The following is a 25,526-nucleotide window of genomic DNA, read 5'->3' on the forward strand; positions in this document are numbered from 1 at the left end:
TGGAGGAATTTGCGTTTTGGCTTGACTGCGTGATGGAGGACGGTGTGTGAACGGGATGGGGAAATAAAACGGTCACACTGTCCCTGCAGTTCACGCTGACAGCATCTGAATTAAAAATACATGATGGACAGCGAGAAGGCGCTGTACGTACTGAACGGTGCTCGTGAGCTTGTCCTGAGAGACAGCTGGTGGATGTTTTCACAGCCCCACCCAAACTGTGAAAGACAAAACGGCGTGAAGTGATGTCATTACTACTGCTTATGAAAGCCAGCTGATGTGTGACCTTATGGGCTGTGCGGCATTAAATTCCATGTGTGTGTGTGTGTGTGTGTGTGTGTGTGTGTGTGTGTGTGTGATGCGTGTCTCATGCATCGTACTACTGTGGCTAGAATCTCCATCCCTCTTTCCACTCACGCTCATGATTGACTTTTAAAAAAAAAGCAGAATGAAGGAAAATTGAAAACACAATGGTTCATAAAAAGTTGTTTATTTTCTTGCTTTTAATTTTTTTTTTTTTTTCACATTTAATTCCAATCCAAAATACAGGCTGCTAGTAAAAATAAGTCACACTGGAATGTTAGCTAGGAAGATACAAAATGGACTGAATCAAAGTGAGGTGTCACAGTTATACAACAGAAGGCTTTTCTTTGCTCCAGTTCAGCAAATATAAAAGTAATTTTTCGCCGATATGTCAGTAAAAACTTATGTCATCTGAAGCTTCGTGCCAAAAACGTATCATACATTTTGGCCACTAAATTAGTTTTAATGGTTTAAAGCCTGTGAGCATCTCTCCTGGATCTGTCGTAAAGATGCATGTACATGTTTTAGTACGAGATATGAAATTCTTCTGCACGTAGAAGGACTTTGGTGAGCCTGTACACGGAAAACAAAAAAACAAACAAACCATACTATACACGCAGGGCAACTGAATAATGATAGTGAAAAAGTTTATACAGTATAATGAAAAGAGAATAACACTGACGTGAATGGAAAGAGGCTGTTTGCTGGTCTGATTTTCAGATCTGAATGTGAAGCTGTGAATGAAACAATAGAGGCTTTAAGTGACGATCGAAGCACATTCTTATGTCTTGTAGTAGTGGAAATCAAAGATCAATACAAATATTTAACAACCCCTACTTTTACTACTTCAGGAAACACGGTCGCTGCGAGCGTTGCTGAAATTCTTTAGACGACGATTTAATATCAAACTAAGAGTTTGTAAAACTCCATGACATGAGAAGGCCCATTAATTTAGAGCCGCCATATCGACAGTACAGGCCGTTTAACCTGGATAAGTTTATTGCTCCCACAGCAGACTGTTTGGCTGCACCAGTAAGACACAGAATCTACATCATCACCTTATAAAGCAGCTTCCCTTCAACCGTCACCTCTCTAAGCACGTATTTCTTCACAGCTGCCAATATTCCAAGAAAGAAGGGGGGAAAAAAAAACGTTGGTGTGATTGGCTGGACTGTAACTTTGGTGAGCCACCACTTTGAGCCATCTAGTTGTTTTTGTCAGCGGTACACTTTCTGTGGCTGAAGTCACACGCACATTCCAACTCGTCTTTCGCTCATGAGACCGGACGACGTGCAGCAAGCGAGGAAACCTTTTTAGATGCATGAATAGATATCTACAGTGCAAGCACAGTACAAATGCAGGTATGTTAACATACACACATAAACAAACACAGGCACACCTACATGAGCAATCACTCAATCAGGCACACAACAGGAGAGTCAAATGGATTTTGTCTGACAAGTTTGTAAACAGATTTCAAGGCAGTGTGAGTCGCGTCCTCTCCTTCCATCATTTTCGTTTATGTGCTTTATGTGTTTTTGAAACAGGATTTGGCTGAAGCTTTTAAACGAGACCCTGCCGGGTGTTGACAGCACATGGCCGCGACTCCAGAGGTTGCAGTCGTCATGGGAGCCAGCGCTGATGAAATTCACTTTCTTCCCACCCAGAACTGCCCGTCTCCCGTCTCTCGCCTCCAGCCTGACTGCCGTCAACAGCTCGGGGGACTGAGCCTTCGTCATCATCATTCATCACCGCCATTGTCGTCATCATCGGGCCAGTTTTCCCCGACGTTTGTCGAGGCACACGGCCAAAGGAGGAGGCAAGGGGACTATGACGAGAGGAGCGTGGAGGTGGGAGATGGTTGTAGTCCCTGATGTCCGCTTTGCTGCGCGGTTGGGCAGGAGTGTGTTCAGAAAAAGAGGCGAGTTTTCAGAAGCATGTGTGTGTGGATTGGGTGTGTTTGCAGGGAGAGGAGGAGGAGGAGGAGGAGGGGGGGGGGGGGGATAGTGCTTGGGCTGCGATCGACTCAGTCGTAGGCTACTTCACAGCTCGGTGTCTGCTGTCTTGGTGGTGGAGTGGCCGTTGGTGGGAGGGGGAGACGGTGTCTTGGCTGCCTCAGTGGACTCTCCGTTTACGCTGGGTTTCTCCGGGGTCTCTGGAGGAGGGTTGAGGGGCGCCACAGATACCAGAGTGTTGGCCTGGTTATCCTGATCTACTGGATAGGCCTCTTCTGCCTACAAAATATAGCACAAACAAGCAATTCATTACAGAAAAGGCGAGACGGGAAACACCAGGGTATCAAAACACTTTTTGCTTGCACTCAGAGTGAAGTAGCTGAGACGCAGCTGCCGCCTGTTTTTAACGTCAGTGTTGCACTTTAATATTCTGAGGACGTTGAAAATGAAGCTTTTGGTTTGGTGAATAGCTGCACATAAAAAGAACACATGCAGATAGCCTGAAAAACCGATCCAGAGTGTGTTAGCAAGCTGTGACGCCACGTGCTGCGTAAAAGTTTCAATTCTCTGTAAACTCTACGGGAAAAGCAAAGGACCGTCCTTTCAGAGCATGTGCCCTCGGGTGGGGTTTGGAAGATGGTAGTGTTCACCTGTCATCAAACCATTCAGCCCTCTGGACGGGGGCGCCGTCATCCTATTTTCCCTCTCATCCTTCCAAGTCACCAGGCTGTATCCCACTACTACCCGAAAACAAGCACAAACAAAACCTCTCATGTGGTTCTCCATCACGTGATACAGTGAGCGGCACAGAGAGGCAGCTGCGTTTGGTTATGAGATGAAACGGCTGCATGAGGCGGGGCGTGGCTCTTTGGATACGGCGCATGCTCTTCCTCTGCTCGCTCCCTCAGATAGCAGGCCAGCCTCGTTACCCCGTAAAAACACTGCCTGCAATTAAGGCTGCCAAGGGGTGGAAACTTTCCAGTAAATGTCCAGAAACTTCCATGTACATTTTGAGTTTAAAATAGTTGGAAATGAACTAAATAAGTAATGCAAGTCCAGACATATAAATAGTTGGCTTAACAGTTGGAATAGACAGTTAACGGTGGCTGAATTAGTAGAAATTGGCTGCATGAATAGATGAACAGTCCTTAATCAGCATGCAAATTGGACTATAACCTCCATTCTTGTTGGCAAACAGCATCATACTCGCACTAGCACTTTTAAATTGCGAATAAACAGGTGTCGGCTAGTTTACATTAAGCATTCTGATTTAGTATTTTAATTTAACTTTGATAGTAATCATTAACAAAACTCGGCTGGGTGTCTTCTATTGTCCTAAACTATCTGTGGATATGATGGAAGGATGCACAATGCAGGGTTGAAAGTAAACTGCAGCATGATGTTGGTTCAACAATCAGCTCTGATGCAAATTCAATTAGTTTATACGCTTAAGCTCCCTTTTGGATGATGTCACACTTTAGAAAATTCAGTTCATTCCAAAGGAAAGTTTCTGAAATTTCCTGGAATTTTAGAACCCCAGCAGCAATTCCTGCAGAAGTGAAAGAAATCTTGCCCGAGAGATTGTATACGCAGTCTTACTGAATCTAACGTACGGGGGGGGGGGGGGGGGGAGACATTCATGATAAAACAGGCCGTATGCACTCTCACTCTGTTATTCTAGATAGATGTCAGATGAACACATAACAACCACAGACACGCTCATGTGCATTATGTGGTGTACCCATGTGATGAAAAATGCAACAACTCATTTAGAGCCAGAGAGTGAATGAGTCAGGTCTATAGTGGCAACATAATAGTACAACACGTTAATTTAAAATGTGAAAACATGCTTACCAGCCTCACGCCCTTAGGGTCAGGCCTGCGTTGACATTTGAAGTAGCCGATGGTGATGGCGAGGGCGGCGAGCAGGCCGGTGACCAGAATTCCTGCAAACACGGAGGATCCTGATGAGGCTTCTGACGGGGTCTCTACCGACGTCACACCCAGCTGGAAAGAATAGAAAAGATGAGATTGTGATGTTCCCAGCATGGGGGGGGGGAAATAAAAATCAATAATAAAAAAAAAAAAAGCACACGAGAGAGTCATCTGCAAGTCAGCGAGCAAATTTGTAATCTTTGATTTGACTTTTGTAGTAACCAAAATTCACCCCCCATCCCCCCCCCCCCCCCAAGGTGAGCTCTCTTACCTGTTCTTTCAACTGTCCACTCTTGAGTGCTGCATTCAAACCTTCACTCACAACTGCAGGAGAAATGGATGTTAGAAATATATCCGCTGGAAAACACGCGGCGTTAAGCGTCAACACTCACTGTCTTTGCCTGCCATCATCACACTGCTGCCATTTTGGAAGATGTCCAGACTGCAGCCTTCCGAGTGGCACCAGTTTGCTGCGTTCTCCAGAATAATGCGTTTTGTCGTCTCCTGTAAGAAAGGATCCGGGCATCAGAGTGAGGTGGGGCAAATGAACACATTTCACCGCACCGCTTCCGTCACGCAGCAGACAATCAGGGCCAAACTTCTCCCTGCTGACCTTTCGGCGCTCACAGTGCAGACCGAAAGCACTTGGGATGGAAATTTTGCGGGCCACACCTTCTTTTTCCCACCTTAACGCCGAGCTATGATATCACCTCGTTGCACAACTTTTAGGCTTCCTGACTGGGGAACAGTGTTCATTTTCTGTAATGCGATCCAGAAAGCACTCGGCGTTCCCAGAGGTCCACTATGAGCAAACCCTGAACTGTCAGTTAGCTGGGAGTGGGTCCACAGCTGGACTCTGCTGTAACATCCAGGTCTTTGAGGAGGCTGAGCCCGCCTCCTCTCTCCTCCCCCTCTAAGGAATCCTGCACTGCCTCATACTTGCTCAGCTTGACCTCACTTGGCACTTGTGCCTGGAGTTCAAATTAAAAGAGGGAATACTTTACAAACACAAACGCTTGATTTGATGCTGAAATAATGAATAAAGAAGGAAACCAAAGTGCGTGTTATTCTGTTATGACTTGGGCTACGAAAGAGACTTTTTGTTGCTGTGTACACGCAATTCTTTTATCAGGGACTTTCGTGCCATTTGCTCCAGCTTGCCTGCATTTTGAACCAATCATCAGCTGGCTCAGGCCTCTGGCACTGCAGTCCATGTTTAGTTTCAGGGTGAGTTGAACAGATGACTTCTGCAGCTGGTCCTAGCTCTGGCGATGTTACGCTAATGACCCGAATAGAGGCTAACTGAGGTATGTGGACTGGGATCTGACCTGCTGTTTCAGCTCTGCTGTACTGTAACTATCAGCTGTATGAGAATTTCACGTTTCCCGTGCTTTGTAAAAACTGCACATACTTTGAAGTAAAGTTTCACAGTGCAAGAGAAAACTACAAGTAAAATACGAGGCTCCTAAAGACATCTAAGTCATTGCCTTTCAATTCTGACAAAACTTGAAAAGGCGTTTTTAAAAGACGAAAAGAATCACACCATGAAGCCACACCTGTGCAATGCCTCACTTTGTCGTTAGGACCTCAGAGTAAGGGGGGGGGGGGCATTCACTGTCGTCTTCATTTCTGTCCTGCCAGGAACAAGGTCTGAAGATTTACAACGCCTGAGGAATGTCTGAGGAAAGTGCTGCCTTTATCAGGGCCAGTTTTCCAACAGTAGCTTTTTAAAATATCTTAATATTCCTCGTCCTCTAAAGAGACGACTCCGTCTGAACCCAGAAAAGATGTCAGGTCTTAAAAGAACGCTGTGTCTGTGCTAAAATCTCATTGTGTTCTTTCACGTTGCAAGGCATGAATAACATAAAGATGGCATAGGATGTGGTGGATTGATATATCACAGCAGAATTACTGAAGTCAGAACTCGTACTCACACAGTCGTGCGTTGTCACCACAACCCTGACAGCGATGTCTTGGCTGCCTTGTGGCATGGCCTCCTTTTCAACACACCGCACGGTCGGCTGTGGCGACAGTAAGACAGCATGGGGTCAGGAGGAGGCAGCATATGCTGCAGCTTACAGAAAAGTTCAAATGTAGAAACACAACGTCACGAAACAGCACAGGCAGGTTCTCACCACTATTTCGACAACGTTGGGCGAGCTATCTGGGACCTCGGCAACCTCGGCCACTGTGTCGACGGCGGGGACCGCAGGGGTGCCTGAGGTGCCATCATCAATTTCAGTGGTTCCCTGAGTGAGTAGAAGTCCTGGAGCTGCAGAAGGAGAAGACTGGCCATCAGGAGCATGGTTGGCAGTGGTAGATTCATCCACACTGGGGGCTTCAGCTTCAGGTGTCACTGAGAACAAAATCCATGAAGGCTCCCATTAGACACAGAAATGGAATTAACCCTAACATGTCAATTATATAATCTCAGAGGTCCATACAGGGTGAAATAACTATCCTGAATCAAATGCCGTTTAGCAAGGCTCCTACCACTTTCGCCCGTAGGCACAGGGCCAACAGTTGGATCATCTGAAGGATTTGGAGCTACGATCAATGGTTCATCTTCTCCTTGACATGTCACCGTATCTGAGGAGAAAAAGAGTTAGAGACTTTAAGGCAACAGAGCATCTTACCAACTCCTACAATTATTATCCGAGCTTCAATTTCTTTCAACAGGAAATAAGATGTTACCACACAGTTAGCACAGACTGAGTCCACCTATATTTGTTTACATCTTAGTGAAGTCCTGGTGCTAGCAGACAAATGAGAAGCTCCTGTTTGTGATATGTATTCATAGATGACACTGGATTAACAGAATAACCTGAAAATTTTGAAGAATCTCTCATGTGTCTTCTCTAAGCACGCTTATTATGGACATTAATTTGCAGAGTGCATTTGTGATTATGATATAGAGTGTGTGAATCATGCTTGCGCATTCAGATTTGACTGAATTATGACTCAGAGGACGCTAATGCAAATTGCAGCAGCCGCAGCATTGGCACGCTGATCGCCCACTTGATGTCAGTATTTTTGGGATGAAATTTCAAGCACACACTCAGCGAAATGAGTGAACGGGGTCATGGCAGAGAGTTGGTTTGAACAGCTTGGCCATGCCCAATCCAGAGATGCCAAAGCAATTTGGCATGAGCACCCAGGGGGCCGCTCTGACTAATTGGGGGTCACATATGGGCTAATTCTCACCGTCTGCAGCCTACGCAAGCACACAGTCCGGTCAAAAGGTTGCAGCCTCCTGAGAGAAATCCTATTTCAGTATCAATGTAGGGACGCTATACCGCTGTCTTTCTGACATAGAAAGGTTAAAGGCATTTCTGAAATGCATGACTTATGTGAGCTTTTTTTTTAATTTAATAGCGAAACATTTAATTCGCCAGCAATCATTTTAACTTTTAACTAGTTTCATTACGCAAACGCGCGTGCACACAAAAACTCCCAAACATTCCCTGTTTAGGCCCAATCTGGGATCAAAAAGACACAAATTCACAATTCCAATATAAATCAGGGGTTAGAGCATTGTAAACTCTCTCCTCCTCACAGAAGAAAACCAGTATAGCGTGTAAACAATTTAACATCTAAACAAAACTCTGCCTCAGTCAGAGGGAGAACGCGTTTTGTGAACCACCACCGTTATTTCCTCAAACATGGGGCGCAGTTGTGTAAATGCAGTTGATTTAGATGTTCAGCCCGTGTTTACAATCCCATAAACACAACGCAACATTAACAAAAGCCTTACAGGGCTCATTGTGGCAACTTTAGCACTCACAAACAAGAAGCAGTTTTATATCACAAGTGGCCGTCTTGATAGTGATCAGCCCAGCACAGTGCAGCAGAGGCAGCATCTGTCCTAAGCTGGTATGTATGAATTGGTCCAACTGGGCGTAAATCCTAATGATTCACTACTGCTGTCAGAACCGTCACGACATTCAGCCTGCAGCCCGAGCTGCGATGTCTAACAGCGCGATAATGTTTCGCTTCCACATCACTGAATTAACCGAGCGCCTCGCAGGCGTAAAGATTTTCTCAGCGCAGACAGGAATGTTTTTAAAGCACTTCTCTGTATAAGCAGCTCGGTATCCAGCAAAGATTTTACCTCCCCAATTTCTTCCAAATATAAATCATAGTATTAATTATTATTATTAATCATAGCATTAAGGCTTCTCTTGTTAAATACACTAAGAGAAAAAAGCATGTATTCTATATGGTAACGGATACAGATGCACGTTCACGCCAATGTACTCACCTTAAACTGCCACGTGCTTGAAGTTTGTGCGCTGTGTTATTGGAGGTTTACGGACAGTAACACTCCTAAGACAATATCTCAAATGTTTTTCCGGTCAGCATCCGCACAAAGCCTTCGGACCTTTTCACCTAAGACAAACGCAGAGGAACGCCAGAACACTCCCAGCTCCATAAACACAGTCCTGGTCTCTCTCCAGAGAGCACGCGGCCGAGGCTGCAGACTAAATAACTTCTAGATTCAAGTAAATTCTGCTCTTCGCTAACCAACCTGCATCAAGTGGATTTCCTGCCCTGGCTGGCTGTCCTCTCTGAATCTTTCAGCCTGGGTGTTCCAGCCGTTTTGACGTGGTGTGTGGTGTGCAGCCGTGCCAGATGTAAAGAACTAAATCACGGGGTTAAAGAGGGCCCAGACAACGCGGGCCCCTGGATGCTGAGTGACAGTTCAAATGCCGCCTTTCTTTCGGCTGTGGTTGGACCAAGCAAAAGCAATTATAAGGCGGGACAAAGACAGATACTTCACTGGCAAATGACGACCGTAATTTGGTCGTATGCAGCACCATGCCTGCCTACATGATTAGTGCACGTAAGCCCTGTAGCATCTGCTCTGTTCTGTGACAGAAGATTTGCGCAAGCCCAGCAGTTATTGTTGACTAAGTTGGCTCGACCGTATTTCATTTACTTCATCAAAAGAATATGGGCTCCTCCAGAAGTCGCTCACAATGTAAACACTTGAAATGTCCCATCCATAAATAAAAGCGAGTTTTAAGCCCTTGGAAGATTGTCAAGAATCCCCGAGCTGAATGCAGCGGATTTAAAAAATGGAAAGAAATGGATTAAGAAAGTTCATTACTGAAGTGACAATCCCTCGTTTTTCACATCCTCACTCGGGGCTCGGATTCCAGGTTTGAGTGTGTGGGTGTCCACACTGAGAAATTAATCAGACGACAAGGCTGAGGTCGACACAAAACACACACAGATGTGAGGTTTTCTGTGTTTAGGTGGGTAAGCATACATTTCTGTGGTAGTCAGACTACAGTGGACTCAGGGTTTGTGTGTCTGTGTGTGTGTCTAAGAGGGTGGGCTGTTTCCTCTCACCATCGATTTACATACTGAGGTTGTTATGAAAGCCAGAGTCTACTTTTTTTTTTATTTCTTTTTACATTTGGCTATTTCCTTTGAACTCTCACACACACACACACACACACACACACACACACACACACACACACACACACCTGGGATCACACAGTTAAAGAACTATACAACTTTCACTGAATTTCTCCATGCTCAGTCGTTTTTCCTTCCTCAGCCCGACTGAACAGCGAGATTTCAAAAACTAAACTTGTTCGATTCTTCTTGTGTTTCAGAGACTTTTTTTTCCTCGTACCAACGCACCCTGTGGTGACCTGGTTTCACATCAGAGAGCTCACCTTCAGCCACAACAGAGGCATCCTCCGTTGGCCTTCACTGTGCTACAGCCAAACAGATTGTGTCCATGTGTGTGTGTGTGTGTGTGTGCACTTATGGTATATGGGTATGTCTGCGGTCTCAATCGTTGAATATGTCCCTGCGTTCTTTCTCTCTGGTGGCATTTCCTGGTCAAGCTGCTGCCATAATTGTGAACTTTTACCCTTCCTGCTATTCTAACGCTTGAATTAAGAGAGAGTGAGGAAGTTTCAGTAAAAACAAACACGGCCACACTTGATTAAACATGTGCAGTCGGTGCTTACGGGCAGAGGACAGAAGCGTGTGATATTCGAGGATGGGGCCTGCTTCCTCACTGGGGGAGACTAGGGTGGAGGCTGTGCAGCTGCAGAGAGTCTCCTCGGGGAAGTCTTTCCCTCGCTGCATATGTGCCGTACAGTCGGAGAACAGCGAGCTCCGTGACATCATGCATATGGGGGGAAAACTTACTGAACACTGAAGAGTTGCATTTGCCCCTCCGCCCAAACCCCTGAGACAACATCCTGGCTGTCACAACGAGCCACACCCTGCTGTCGCCACCTTATCCTGGGCCTAAGTCCTCAGAAGACCCAGAAATCTCCTCTCACTCCTTTCTTTAGATTCCTTATGAGAACAAATGTGCTCCCTGAGAGGAATAGTGGGACCAAGAAATTGCCAACAAAGAGTCTTATTGTCTCTTTTCTATATTTTAATTATTGCTTCTTTCACAAGGCCTATCACATGTTCGAGATGAAGCGAAGCCCAAAGGCATCTCTTGTATAATGAAAACAAGAGAAAAGCCCAAAACCTCCTTAATTCTGAATTCAGAATTCAAGGTTGGGAAAGACCCAAGAAGCCAGTCCCAAATTTTCATAAATGCAGACTATTTTCTGTCAATCAGCGCGTTTTCTGAGTAACTGTTTCAGGACCTGATGAGACATGATCCCGTGGCCTAAAATGACACTTCCTGCAACCACAGAAACACTGTCCTCGAAGAATCTGTGGGTTAGGCTTTGGCCTTTTGTAAATATAGAGGTCGACACTGTTTAACTTCTATGATGGCATGAAAAAACTGACCCTACCACCAAATAACACAACGTTGACAACTACACCGCCCGGGTCCTTTGACATGAGAACTATTTTTGTTGCTGCACAGACGGGTGGCAAAAGTGGACTTACTCCGCCTGGACCACATCCCTGGTGTTTTTAAAACAAACGAGATAATCTTGAGGAAAAAAAAAAAAAAAAAAAAAAAAAAAAGGAACTAACAGCAGATTTGGATATGTTATCTTGTACATCCAAAAACAGGAAGTGGCTGTCACAGCCTATGTCATGGAGTGACGTCAGGTGAACTGGCGGGGGAAACGGATAAAACTCCAACGAGGACACAGCAGAAGGACTGTCCCTCAACATGTGATCATTTTTTCCCTCTTTAAATCGTTTATAATCATCAAGACTTTGGTCTAGACCTGCTCTATATGTAAAGTGGCTTGATGTAACTTTGTTGTGATTTGGCGCTATAAAAAAAAAATCTAATTTGATTTGATTTGATTTACCGAAAATGAAGAAAAAGAACAAACTGATAGCACCTTTTATTCATCCCCTCATTTACTCAGAGTCTTTTCTGCAGACCAGTGAAACGTTAAACCTGTTTCTCCAAAACAGTCCATCCGTTATATGAGTGGCTCACCAAACTGGAAACACAAGCGGAGCGGCTATCTGCTCCCCTCCCTGTGTCAGAACCAGGACTGGGTTTCAGCAGCAGATGTCCATGGACAGAATCCAGCTGCTGGGTTTTTCTTTTTTTTTTGTTGTTTTTGTGTTTGTTTTGCTGTGTTTGGAGAGGTTGTAATAAGATTTTGAAACTTGTAGCCCTGAACAATCTGGTTCTGATACGACTCCCTCTGAGGCGCCAAAGTGGAAGAAGAAAATTGAGAAATAATAGCAATAACTCGAGAGCATTCCAGATATGACTACATAAAAGGAAAACCGGTTAACTGTTTATACAGGCAGTACAAATGACTACAGAGTCTAAACAGCCTTGTGCTTTCAGTCAAGTATAAAGCATGGCTTCAATGACAGAGCTTATACTGAGCATTAATTACCAGGAGCAATTACTCTGGCAGTCAAAAAGCCCCAGCCAAGGCACATTAAGTGCTTTTATTCCCTGGGGTGAACAATACAGCTTGGATATCCCACCACAGACCACATCCCTTATGAGCAACTCACTTTCTGCTGGTGATTGGCATGATATCATAAAAAAAAAAAAAAAGAAAAAAAAAGAGGAGGATCACCGAGCGGTTGTTCTCGGCCAGTGTATTTTTTTGGATGACCCAAAGAAGAGGACGGCGCTTCCAAGTTCTTGTTGGGGCATTCACACGATCGTCATGCGTGCGGCTCATTAGCTGAACAGAGTGGAGTGAGTTTTTTTTCTGCCAAAGAGTGAAGCAGAAACATGAGCAGGAGAAAGAGGAGGAGAAGATGCACCCACACCCACACAGCCACCCCCCAACTCTCCCACTCCTTTACGCTGGTAAAACTCAACAGCTGTAAAATTGCAGCAGGGTGCCAGGGGAACAAGGAACAATGAGCTCCACCAGAAACAGCAGTAATAGGGAGAGGAAGATTTGAATGCTTGCACAGCGTCTGCTTTTAATTAAGATTGCTTCGGAAGGTAAATATTGTTGCTAAGACAATCCTTTGCCTGGACCAACGTTTAGTCAGTGGCGACGGATTTTTGTTTTCATTGGAACAGAATTGAAGTGAGATGAAGATAATTCAGCAGAAGAGGAAAACAAACAAACAAACAAAAAACCCCGCCCTCCAGCTTGTCACGGCATTTATGCCGAAGAGTGCTTGCAGATGAGGTAACAGAAATGACGAAGGGATTGTTTTTTTGCAATTTTTAAAGAGTATTTCAATGATTTCATACGTGGATGTGCCAGGCCCTCTCAAATGTACAAATCACTGGAGAAAATTGGCTCAGGCTCTGAGGTTTAATTACTCCAATAGCTCACAGTGCACCTCAGCCATCGCTTTGGGCCCAAGTAGACACACACCCTAGCCTGACATAAGACCACTATCTGCCAAAACTTACATAGAAAAGACCCACGCCGTCCAGCAGATGACGAGCACCATCACGACCGGGGACTGGCAGAATGCGGGGTCGACAGCTAAGAGCCACAAGAAAAAGGAGTGGGGGGGGGGGGATAGTCTGACCATGTTTACATTGGCAGGCTAACGCTCATTGAAAACTAAAGCTTTATGCATTAAAGGATTTATGGATATGGTCAGTGTCTGGGATCTCCCAATCACAGGCACAGAGTTTGATTTAAAATTGTCGGAGGTCCCGAGGCCCTGCCATTAGACATGAGCAAGACAAAAATGGTTTTCCCCTCTCTGGAGCAGTTGTAAAGCTTGGGTTTTCCCCTGAAAGTCGTAACAGAGAAACAGACACAAAGACAGAGAGAGCGAGCAAGAGAGCGGGAGAGAGTCTGTAACGTTCTCTAGGAGGTACTGAATGACATCATCCAACACAGTCCATGCCTGTTCCAGCGTTACATATTTGCACAACTGCATAGCTACTGACTGACAGCCATGGGAAGTAGGAACATAAACTAGAGCGGTGCTTCCCAGAGAGGCGGCGTGATTGACCTGCTTATGTGTGACAAGGATGTTTGCTCTGATAAACACGTCCACACATCAAGAGCGCCAAAGGCTGTCATCCCGTCTCCTCCCTCTACATCCTGTCTGCCATCAGCTCCTCCGCTCTCTCGTTCTTGTTTGGCTGCATCAGTGTTTCTAAACTACAAATCTAAACTGTGCTGCAACAATTCGACTGAGCTTGAGGTGAATGTAACCAGACTTACGAGTTGGCTAGCCGCAGCCATCTGATGCTGTGATTCGCCCGGCTGTTTGAATGTTAGTGGTAACATGACAGCGACCGAAAAGCTTGGTAGCATCTGACTGTCCTAACTAGAGACCAAAACTGCTGTTTATGCTTTTTGTACCAGTTGTGCATTCTAACTTGGGAGTCGATGAGGATTGACTCCATTTTGAAGCCAGCCTCACGTGGCTGTTTGAGGAACTGCTGTTTTTTGGCCCTGCCGTGTTGCTGTCCCTGGGTTTTAAACCTCCTGATCCACAATGACGCCACGGTGCAAATTAGACCCAGGACAGGATGGGAGCTTTGCAGTGGCGCTGCTCTGTATTTTATCAGGATGCTGCGACTCAACAAAGAGTCTCTCTTATTTGTCCACGACAAGTCCTAAGAGAACGTGAGACATTAAAAGTGTCCGTGTTTCTGTCAGAAAATGTTGACGTCAGCAGAGAGAGAACTCTGACCCGTACATGACTGCAGCCGCATGGTTGTATGTTATGAAAACAGTCAAGAGGAGGCAAAGCATCTCTTGTGACTTGGCTGGTGAGGCAAAATGTACAAAAAAAAGACAGAAATAGTCATCGGAGAACTGGTGGGGTGTACAGAGAAGCAATCATTATATACAGGATATTTAACTGAGAGCTTTTTCCAGCGTCCCCTTCAAATATCCGCTGTAATGCTACCCACGTGTCAACAATGTTGCAGGGGGGTGTGATTGGAGGACAGCTGATGAAAGTGGTAAAGAACTGATGATGGGTCAGCAGACTTCAGTAAACGCCCCCGTGAACAAGACTGCTTGCTCATATTTACAGCATGAAATCGGAGAGAAACTCCATCATCGAAGAAAGATCACGCCTGGCGGGCAATATGCAAATTCTACAAAAGGCAAGACGAGCAGGGCTGTAACAATATAATAATCAGAGACTGCTCAATACCAAATCCTAATTATACCAGTATAACAGTAGTAAACAAACCTAAATAAATAAATAAATAAAATACACAACTGCTTATTAGATGTGTCTTAAAATGTTGTCCCCGTATTATTTCTTGGCAGGCAGTGCTTTGAGTAATTAGATTTCCATGTAAATCTAATTACCATCTGGCTTAGGCTGCTGATGCAGATGGTATGTGCTGTTTCTTTTTTATTGTTCAAACTAGGAACACGTTCCACCATCATCTCGTGATCTTTTCCCTCTTAAAGTAAAGCCTCATCAGCGAGGAGAGTTCCTCCTGGTCTACACGAAGGTCACTCCTAACATTTACTGCCCCCGCGCTCGTACACGGCTCTGCAGAAGTCGTTACTCCGGGCTGAGCTCGGACTAGTTCTGCTCTACAACCAACGAGGGAAGGCGCACCGTCCAAGCCATACATCACCCTGCAATTAGCATCAAGTGGACTGCCCTGCGAGTCCACATCCATCCACATGATCACACACACGCACACAAATGAACACACTTTGCTCTGTATTCACTGAGCACACTGTATTCTCTTGCAGTGAATACAGTTGTGGGGACTATTTTCGCTCGCTGTTGAATTCTCACGTGTTGTTTGGTAATTTTGTCAGAAAACTAAAAGTCATGTAGAGGCTAACAAAAGGTGATCCTACTTCTGAGGCTGAAGTTCTACGCCTACCATTCAAACATTAGCTCCACCCTGATGTACTGCAGGTACTGCTAATTATTTTCAACTGCAACTTTCCATTCCTGAGCGGACCCTTTTGTTGCAGCCCCACCGCTGCTCACCAATCCTCTTGTCTTTGTGCACCCTCAAGGTAGAACCCATCAAAACCCAACCCCCCCCCCAGTGACCCTGATCTACTCCTACTGCTTTATATGAAACTTAATTTTGCCCAATATAAAGTTTGAGAGTTCTGAAAACAAAATCAGAGGAACAATGAATCAAAGTTTTGAAAGAAGAAGATCCTATAATTGATAATTGCAGTGAGTACTCACCGCTGAGCAGCAGAGCGCAGAGCACCAGGACGCCCGCCGTCCGTCTCCAGAGCCCATTCATTCTCCACATGGACGCAGCCATCCTGTCTAGTCGGACCCGGTGCAGCTGGTCGGGACTGTGTGTGAGAGCAAAAAAGTGTGGTTGAGTGAAGGTGAGAGAGTGTGAGGGCAGTATGGTGGGTGAAGGGGGGGGTGGGGTGGAGTTGGGAGTTTCCTGTGAGGTCTGAGTACGTGGGACAGACAAGCCAGGATAAAGCCTGGTTTGTGTTCTCCTGCTCTTTATATTGCCCCACTCTCTTTTTCCACACCCCCTTTTTGTAACTGCCTGCTGTTAACCCGTCTACCCTCAAAGCAACAGCCCCGACCGCCTCCCTCCTCGTGTGCACACGCATGTGTGTCGAGCGTCAGGGTGAGAAGACGACATGTGATATTTCAGCGGCGGGAAATCCATCTTTGTTCCAGTTTTGTTTCCTGGAGAAAAACACTGTGCCTCTCTCACAGGACACAGGACAGACATGTGTGTGTGTGTGTGTGTGATTCATGCCATGCTCCAGCAGACCAGGTACAAATAGCAGCTGCTTGCACCGGTTTGTCTTCAGTAGTCATTTGTTGTGAGAAAGCCAGATCTCTGAAACAGAGAGCTGCTGAGGGCGTCCTCATGCCTAACGATTTTTGAAGATGTACCTGCTAAACAGGAAGTGCTCCCCCTGCCTCTTACAGACTGCGTACACGGCTGAGAGGCCTGTAAAAGCACATGGCGTCACACACAACGCTTGGCCATCGTTTTTGTGTGTCTCTGGACGAATGACTAACAGCCTCTTAGTGAGTCATCCACTGAGCCACACATGCAGGTTTGCATGTAGCGTACACGCCCTTTCCAACACATGCACAAAAAAAAAAAAAAACTAAACAAAACACACACGCCATTTCACACTATATCAGCTGAAAAGTGACGGACCGTCGTGCTGATGTGTGTGGCGGTGTGTTGTTGGGTGTTCACCGCTTGGGACAGATGTGCCGTTCCAGACGTCCGGGCAGGCCACATCTGGAAGCACTGCAGTCCCACCGCTGGGTTTTTGAGGACGACTGCCTGGAGGCTCGCTTGTCAAAGAGCTCAACCATATGAGGCTGAAATGAGCCAAGATCAGGCTGGTGTCTGGGAACGGCTGCTCTCGCTGGTCACCTTGCATGTTTCCATTCGTGTACTCCCCCCTAAATTTAGCTTGAAGGCTGCTTTACATGACGTTGACACTTAATGAAACCGACGCTATGGCTTTAAAGCATATTTTGAATAAAGTAGGTTTTGACAATTAAGCAAACAGAGCTGTGGTTTCAAATGTTTCTTCACACCATTAAATATATATCCATATTTCACAAGGAATTGAAACAGGCGCCAGATGTAATAATAATATCCGACTGCCTGTTTCTAATCATTTTCTCTCATTATCAGAATCATGATGAAATAAAATCCAAACCCCAAACAAATCGTGCCCAAACACAAATAAACATAGTATGATGCAACATAGGGTCAGTAAAAGTAGTATGCCAGTTCAACAGAATAAAATAAATACATGGATACGTGCATGCCCTGCAGAAAATAGATTAATAACGATTACATAACATCATAGACCTCTCTGCCCCTTCCACTATGAATCCCTTTTCTTTTTTTTTTTACATCTAATTTATAGGTTCTTTTATTATTTCTAATAAGTTGAAAGCAGCAGGTACAGTAGCAGATTATTTTACCTCTTTGACTCCTTCAGAGGCCTGGAACCGACAACTATCCCAATAATTTAAGGTCACCGTTTCTAAGCTTTCTTTCTTAAAAAAAAAAAAAATCTAGATTCTATTTTCAAACCAAAGCAACATATTTGGATATTTCTGGCAGGGTTCCGGGAAACACACGAAGACGAGACAAATACGGCCCTCGGACTGTGCCGTGGATGCCGACAAAGGCTCTATCTCATTCCCTCTGGAGCTCAGTGCAGCATCTCGGGGGCCAACACTTGATTGGTTCCATTCTTACATTTCAAAACATTTTCACTGGCAGCTCATCCTCCGCACCTGCAAATATTTCGTGTGGGGGTTCCACAGGATTCAGTTTTAGGTCCACCTCTTTTTTTTTTTTTTTTTATGTCTTTACATGCTCCCACTGGGTGAAATAATCAAAACTCATAACATCTCTATGATCTACCTCCCCCTCAGTTCCCAAAATCTATCTCCAACATATGAAAGACTGGTCGGCTCGTAATTACCGTCCCACATCCTCAATCACCTTTCTGCCTCCGTCGGACCACATGCTCAAAACTTGGGTCTTATATTTTCTAGCGAGCAAAGAAATTCTCCTTTCTTCCAACTCATAACTGCGCATTTCTCATCTAGAAAAACCTTTTCATATTTTATAATATCATCCAAACTGGATGATTGGAACTGCCTTGACTTCCCTGGTCATCCCTCAGCCACCAAAGACCGCATCTGCCCTTTTTTTGCATCCTCACAGGATAAACTTCTAAATTGTCCACAAATATCACCAGCAGCCCTCAAAGCCCCACCAGACTCTTTAGATCCTCCCACCGTGCCATGAGACATGTTGGACAGACTCTGCAGATGACAGAGTTTTGCTTGTCTTGGCTCCTTGGCCCTGGAATAGCTTGCTGGGGGCCGTCAGACAGTCTGCTGATGCTTTTAAAATCCTTTTTTAGCATTCCTCTACTGCTTATCCGTCTCCAGGTTGCAGGTGGTGCTGGAGAGCCAATCCCCCCTAATAATCTCTGATTATTAACTGTGTTTAATGTTTTTAAATCAGATGGCATGGCTTTAAATCGTTCTCGTTTCCACATCTGTTCCACACATGTACGTCTCTTCTTCTGTATATGTCTACATATCCTGTATGTCTGGCTCTGTGATGCACTTCAACACGTTTGCTTTTTGAAGTGCTATAAAAAATGTAATAAATTTGAAACTCAACATTTTCAGATGACCCTTACTATAACTTCTCTCCTGGACTGATTTATTGGTGAATGATGTCTGCACTGTACAATTAACACTTCTTTGAATAACAAATGTGTCCGTTTACAGCTGAGGAATCCTGATTAGCTAAGCCTGGGTGGGGGGGGGGGGGGGGGGGTTGCATTGCCAGGACATCACGAGGATCAGCACATGGCAGATGAGTCTGACCCTCAGGGACCTGTTTGGCTTTGGTTTTTTGTCTACTTTTTTATTTATTTATTTTGGTCCATACAGACTTTTTGGCTTGTATTATTATTATTATTTTTTTTTTTTTTTTGAGTCTTTGAGCCAGCAGGAAGAAGCCATCATAAGAGCATGACTGACATGTGACTGCGCTGGCAGGAAGGCATAAATATGGGGGGCTATATTGGTCACAGTCAAGCCCAATATTTCTGCAAAAAACAAAACAAACGTTATTTTGAAAGCAATGCAAGTGTTCCGGTGGCTAAGTTGTTGCTGTGCCAAATTATAGACCGGCTGCTGGCCTTATTTCCCCCCGTCTGTGAGAAAGAGGCAGCCCCTTCTGTACAGATTGCGATAACGTAAGTGTTTTTGTGAACCTTCCCTCCTCCGAACTTAAATGCCTGTTTGCAACCAAAACTTTCTCTCATTCTTCATCCTTTTTTCCAGTGACAACAAGGAGCAAACCCATGAGAGTGTGATGAAATTTCCCATCCAAAGCCAGGTCATCTGAGAATGTGTGCCACTAAAATTGCATCAGTTTGTCAACAAGCGTTCCCCGCTTCCATTTCTGATGGAAAGAATCAAAACTCAGAGCGATTCAATTGGAGAGGACATCAGTCACGATTTGAACAACGGGCTGAATCTAACAATGACAAACCCTCAGCAATGACACAGATGGGCTCCTCTGCTCCCTCATCATCATCCTGTTGACCTCCCCATCTATCAGCACTCCTCCGTTGTAAATTCCTCTTCTGCTTCCTGCCATTCACCTTGCATGCATGATGCTTCCTAACAGCATCCCCTCCTGCCCCAAGAACCTGCAGACAGGCTGCACTGATGACCCCAAACCCATGAAAGATAAACACGGAAGTGTATTTATATTCAGCCCTAACCCTGTAGCTACTATCTCCGTGCTCCATGTGTTACATAAGACCGTGTGAAACCGAGTGTTTCCGGTTCATAACGGCGGGACGGCACCACAGTCCAGTTTCTCACCATGTGAGCTGCATGGAAAGAGAAACACAGGAAGACGTAATGGAGGCTGGAATATAGTGGAGCACAACAACCAGGCAATTTTCCGATTACTCTGGAGAGCTGATCAATGACAGCAGCACGTGTTCTCTGGTAGCTCAAACGATGGACATATTCCGCGTTTTCGAAGGTTCTCTACGGTCCTGGGTTTAAGTTTAAGGCTTCCAGGCCAACCAACACAGCTTTCAGGACATAATATAATGTCTCTTTGACACAGCTGCCAGGCCCTATCACAGAAAACAGACTGTCAGGAGATGGAGGCCTCATGCTCTTTTGTTGTGGCATCATGTTCTGAGAAAACACAATGAATGTTTCTGTGTAAGCAACAATTTTTACACCGATTTGTGCTGGTTGTTCTTCAAGAACAATGAGGCAAATATTTGATAATCTTGTCAGTAGTCCAGGGCCAACCCCCCCCCCGCCAACAAATCATTTGGTTCTCGTATGCATAGCCTGCTTGCATTAACGATTGAGTGGTCTGCGTTGTTATACTTTCCACAACACAGAGCGGATTGCCAAAATCCTCCCTTCGCTTCTCCTCCCACCTTTAACTCTCCTTCATTCTCTCTGCTGCCTTGATCCCACACAGATGTTCTTCTTTAGTACTCCCGTCTGGTAGAAGCCTCCTCCTATTGTTCATAAAGTCAGTCCCCACAGTATTCATCAGCCCAGCCCAGTGTGTGAGGCACATACGCAGTCAGTGCAGCAGATTCTCTCACTCAAACACACACACACACACACACACACACACACACACACACACACACACACACACACACACACACACACACACACACACACACACACACACACACACACACACACACACACACACACACACACACACACACACACACACACACACACACACACACCAGGGAATGTTAATCTACTTGCATCACTTTTTGGAAAATCTCATCTTGTGTCCTCTCAACTGCCCCCCCTTTCTGCCATCTAGTGTTTTGTTACTTCAACGAAAACAACAACAACAACAAATAGAACTGTAATTCGTGTCTCCTCTTGGTCCCCCCAGCTTCAGCGTGTCCTTTCCCTCATTTTCTTACCTTTTTTTTTTTTTGCTTTAAAGTCTAAGGTCCTGTAACCAGCCCTAATTGGCTCTGATTGGGGGGTTTGGTAGACATCTTGAAGTAATTTATGCTCAAGGTTGAGAGGTTTGTGAAGGTTGGGAGTCTCAGAGATATTCAGTCATAACCCCAGGGGCTTTAAATCCCTGATTCAGATTTTCTTTGAGAGTGTCTATTATGGCTCTATGCATATTGATGCAGAAGATGCATAAGAGAGCGAAAGAGGGAGAGCGCTTGCAGAGAATGAAATCAGAATGTTTAGTACTTCAGGAGACGTTTCACAACTGCGCAGTTCTCATTTTTTACTCTACTTTTTAGCAGTTTTATTGAGCAATCATTTCTTAGTCTTTAATGTCCAAGTTATATAACTCTTATGATTTTTATTTGCAACTACAGGAAAAAAAAAAAAGGGAGAAGAAAGAAACAAAACGAAGGCAAAGACTGAGAAGGAGGAGAAATGCTAAATTATGCCGCCATATAATTTTCACCAACGCTACTCCTGGTCCTGGTTTTGATGTCAAATTAATAACCCGAAGTTGAAACATGAGCTTTGAACTTGTTTGGTTAAGTTTCACGGACTGCCCTTTCATCCATCATAACTCACAAGAGCTACAGAAAATGAAACGCCACTGGTTGCAAGATGTCCAGATGAGAGCACCCCCCCACCGCCTCCACCGCTGCCGTAGTACTGGCAACTGTGTGTGTGTTCTGCCAGCACATGGCCGGATAAACTCTGTGGGATTAAATCATTAAAGCGCTGGCTGCCTGGATAGCTCTCATTACACGTATCTGTTAAATAATCTCTGGGGTACTTTGTGACAAACCCTAAGTCAGACTGTCAGCAGTAAGCGGTCTGTCAGCGTGAAACCTGATAATTCAAAACAGTTTTAGGTCTCTTAGGATCCCATTAAAATCTACATTAAGTTCAACTAAATCTGTGGAAACAGATGTTGAACTATTTTTCTATTGTTATTAAACTGTTTTTCCCCAATTTGTAGATTCTGACTTGTATTTTATGAAAAATCTGTGTCTTAATGAACTGTTGAGCAGATAGCTTTACATTCCTCAAGCAACAACTGGTTATCTAAACAGATGCAAGTTCCTGTTTCAAGTGGTTTCAGACATGAGAGGCGTGCTTGATTTTCCAGGGAAATGCAACCTCAAAGCTGTGTCACGCACAGACCATGAGATGGCGCTGTGAGACCAGGGTTTCCATCCCTCCATCTGCTAAATGTCTCAACTCTGCACTCTCATGGTAACAGGAAAAACTAAAGATCTCCATTAAGAGCGTTACAGCTCCTCCGGTCTCGCCACAGAAAACATATGGCATCGGCTAATGCCACGTCGTGAACCTGTCAACGTGTCATAAATTGGAGAAAAGATTATATGCTGCAGAAAGTATGAGTGCATGTGAGATGTCTGCCAAAAGGGAGGAGGGGGATCGGGGACCTTGAAGAAAAACTAAATCAAGCCAAAGGGTTAAAGAAGATGGCAAATAAGAGAACAGACAAAACGCATCCAAGATCAGATCAGACAGCCTACAGACTTTATGATGCAGACCTTTTTCATTCAATAACCCGCTATAAAACATCTGGATTGTATTTTTTTCTGTTTCAGTATGATGATGCTTGGATGTGAGCCTGCGTGCATGTGTGTGAGTGTGTGTCGAAGCAGGGAGCTACATACACACCTCATCCCCAGTCGTTCTCTGAAGTTTTGCTCAGGGCTCGTTGGGAGATGCTCAGGTCCTGCATATCAAATATTAATGTCACAGAAACTCCTAAGCCTTAAATAATTCTCAAAGAAGTGTGCCGAAAGCAAATCCTTGCTATCCCGGGCACGTTTCTATCTGGACAATGGGTTCAAGGGAGCACAAGGAGGGAGACAAAAAGCAAGAGAGAGGGAGACGGTGAGCGGGGGATCTATTGTTTTGACCCATGACAGATGGCTTGTTTTAAAGAGGTGCAGCGGGCAACAGGGAATATTTAATGACAAGAGCTTACAGTCACAGGAGCTGGAGGGAAGTGTGAAAATGTTGCTTTGCAATGACAAATAAATATGGAGGCCTGTGTTAAAGCATCTCCATTAATAAACCTATGGACACTTTAACAACCATGCAGGGGTTTAGAATAAACCATATCTGAAGGATATTATCCGTCGATCTAGTCTTAATTTCAAGGGTTTCATTTGTACTGTGCAGGCCGGGCTCGGGGCCTCAGCAGTCTGTACGATAACAACCATCACCTGATCTCATCTGATCTGACCCTGCTCTCATCTAGACTTTTATTCCAACCAGAATTACACCATACCGGATGGATGATGTGGCGCTCATTACCCCTCCGTATCTGAGGCTCTGACTGAACGAATCTGTCCCCTCTGGTGAGTGTGTGGCAGGTGGCGTGTCGACTCCCCCCCCCCCCCCCCCACCTTGCCTTAGTCCTCAGCCCTGGGCTCGGCGTGGAAAATCAGACAGCGGTGCTCTGGCCTTTCAGAAGCGAAGAGGAGAAAATGAGCCATGAAGGAAATCGGAGGTGATTATCTTTATTATCAGCCAGGGGAGTAACCGTGGAAACGACGACCTATGTGTGTATATATGTGTGTGTGTGTGTGTGTGTGTGTGTGTGTGTGTGTGTGTGTTTGGGGGGGGTGGGGGGGTGGAAGGGATGCACAAGCTGTTCCAGCACCCTGCCGATTGGCCCATACAAGCTCCAGTAGTAATTAACATCTGCATATGCAAACGAGCGCTCCAGCTAGGGAAATTTGGCAGGCTTCTCTCACCTGCACCCTGCGCCTGAAAGCAGCGGGGTAGTTCAGCTGAGTGTGAGCGCAGAGGCTCCACAGAAATACACGCAAAATCATACTATATGTGTTCTGTGACTTCACATTCATGACAACCCCCACCTCTGTGCATTTGCATAGCTTACACCTGCACTTTTTGGAAGCGCGGTTGGTATGGGTGGAGCCGGGGGGGGGGGGGTCGGACGGACGCTGCCACCCATCTCTTTGTTTTTGCTGGATGTTGCTAAAAGAGATGAGGGCCACACAACGGGAGGCTGTCAGCGGGCCTGCTGGGAGAGCCTCATTACCATCTCGGGGAGCAGGGACAAGTCACGTCTGGAGAAAAGACACTGATCATCAGCCTCGCCTGCTGATGGGGGGACGGAGCACACAGAAAAGTGGAAGAACGTGTCAGCTAATGTCAGTGGGAAACTTTTTTTTTTTTTTTTACACATCCCTATGCTCGGGTGAGGCAGCTAATTAATATCTGTACTGTTTCCCTCCTCATGCAGGCCTGTATGTTTGCGTCATCCTGCTGATTATCCACCTGTTTGCTCGTGTGTGCTGTTTTCAAACATCATACTATTTACTGTATGTGTGATTTGTGTGTGCACGTGTGTGTGTGTGTGTGTGTGTGTAGCTGTGACTGTGTGAGGTTAACACATGCTACTGAATGAGTCTCTGACCTGTGAATTATGCAGAGCGCCCACAGACGTGGCCAGCGTGTGCTGTAGCTGTGGAGTTCTAATGAGAGGGAGGCTGGCGGGCGGCAGGCGAGACGACCTGCAGAGCGCACCGAGAATGACAGCTCCGAAGGCGTCGAGCCCGTCTATAAATAGAACCTGTGCTGAGGGCTGATGACACCTGGATTCGCATTTGTTCACAATTTCCTTCAGAGCAGACTCCACCAGCACCACCTGCATCCTCTGGTGTTCTCCTCAGCGTCGATGCTGCTTCTTACATCCCAGTAAATGACATTACCTTCTCTCTGCTTTCGCTCTCTCCGGCTCAGGTGGTCACCAATCTCGTATTGCATCACCTCCCTCAGGAGTCCTTCCTCTCATTCAACATTTCCAGGCACGGCTTGCCTCGAGGACACCTTGACACCTGAAATGAACATTTAAAGATGGAATTAATTATTCCAATCTCATTGCATAGTGAGGATTCAGGTGGTAAAAGGAATGCCTTCTGATTATTTATATCACGTTGGCTTTTAAGGTAATAGCCACACCTTTCAAGCCACGCCTTGATTTAAGCTGATCTAAGGTGAGTTTTTATTATTAATTGCATAACTCATTTTCACTACAGTGTGTGTTATTAATCTGTAGATGAAAATAAAACCCAAGAAATGTAGATTTTCCTCTAGAGTAAGCTATTTTTCATGACCTGTTTTCAAGATTGATATTTTCAGTGAGAATGCTCGAACTTTAGTCCTGCTGACAAACCGGGGAGGCGTTGACATAAAATTATATAAAAGGTCATAAAGTTGCAAGAGAACTAACAATTTGCATGTAAAGATATGAGCGATAAATGGGAGTGCAGGTACCCCAAATTCACTCATGCACTCATCTGGAACAGTTTGGGGGTTTTTGGCTCAAGGTCAATTTAACAGCAGCTGTCAGATTCGAACGTACAGCTCGGAAGCTGATGGTAATCCAAATCTTTTGTTTAGAGTCGACCGTGCATGGCTACAGAGTGACAGGTGCAGGTTACA

The 25,526-nt window shown here is 45.2% G+C and overlaps 1 protein-coding gene across 1 annotated transcript; it reads right to left on the reverse strand.

Moving 5' to 3' along the window:
- Positions 1 to 481: 481 nt before the first annotated feature.
- cd34 (CD34 molecule) lies at positions 482 to 24,617 on the reverse strand. Its single transcript, XM_029506615.1, has 9 exons — positions 24,499 to 24,617; positions 15,726 to 15,841; positions 6,684 to 6,779; positions 6,326 to 6,546; positions 6,125 to 6,211; positions 4,583 to 4,694; positions 4,462 to 4,514; positions 4,110 to 4,262; positions 482 to 2,534 (listed from the first exon to the last, which is right to left on the reverse strand). Exons 2-9 carry the CDS (start codon positions 15,805 to 15,807, stop codon positions 2,343 to 2,345), a joined length of 996 nt encoding a protein of 331 aa, XP_029362475.1. The 5' UTR covers positions 15,808 to 15,841; positions 24,499 to 24,617; the 3' UTR covers positions 482 to 2,342.
- Positions 24,618 to 25,526: the final 909 nt, after the last annotated feature.

Source organism: Echeneis naucrates, chromosome 7 (assembly GCF_900963305.1).
Source record: "Echeneis naucrates chromosome 7, fEcheNa1.1, whole genome shotgun sequence".
Classification (NCBI taxonomy): domain Eukaryota; kingdom Metazoa; phylum Chordata; class Actinopteri; order Carangiformes; family Echeneidae; genus Echeneis; species Echeneis naucrates.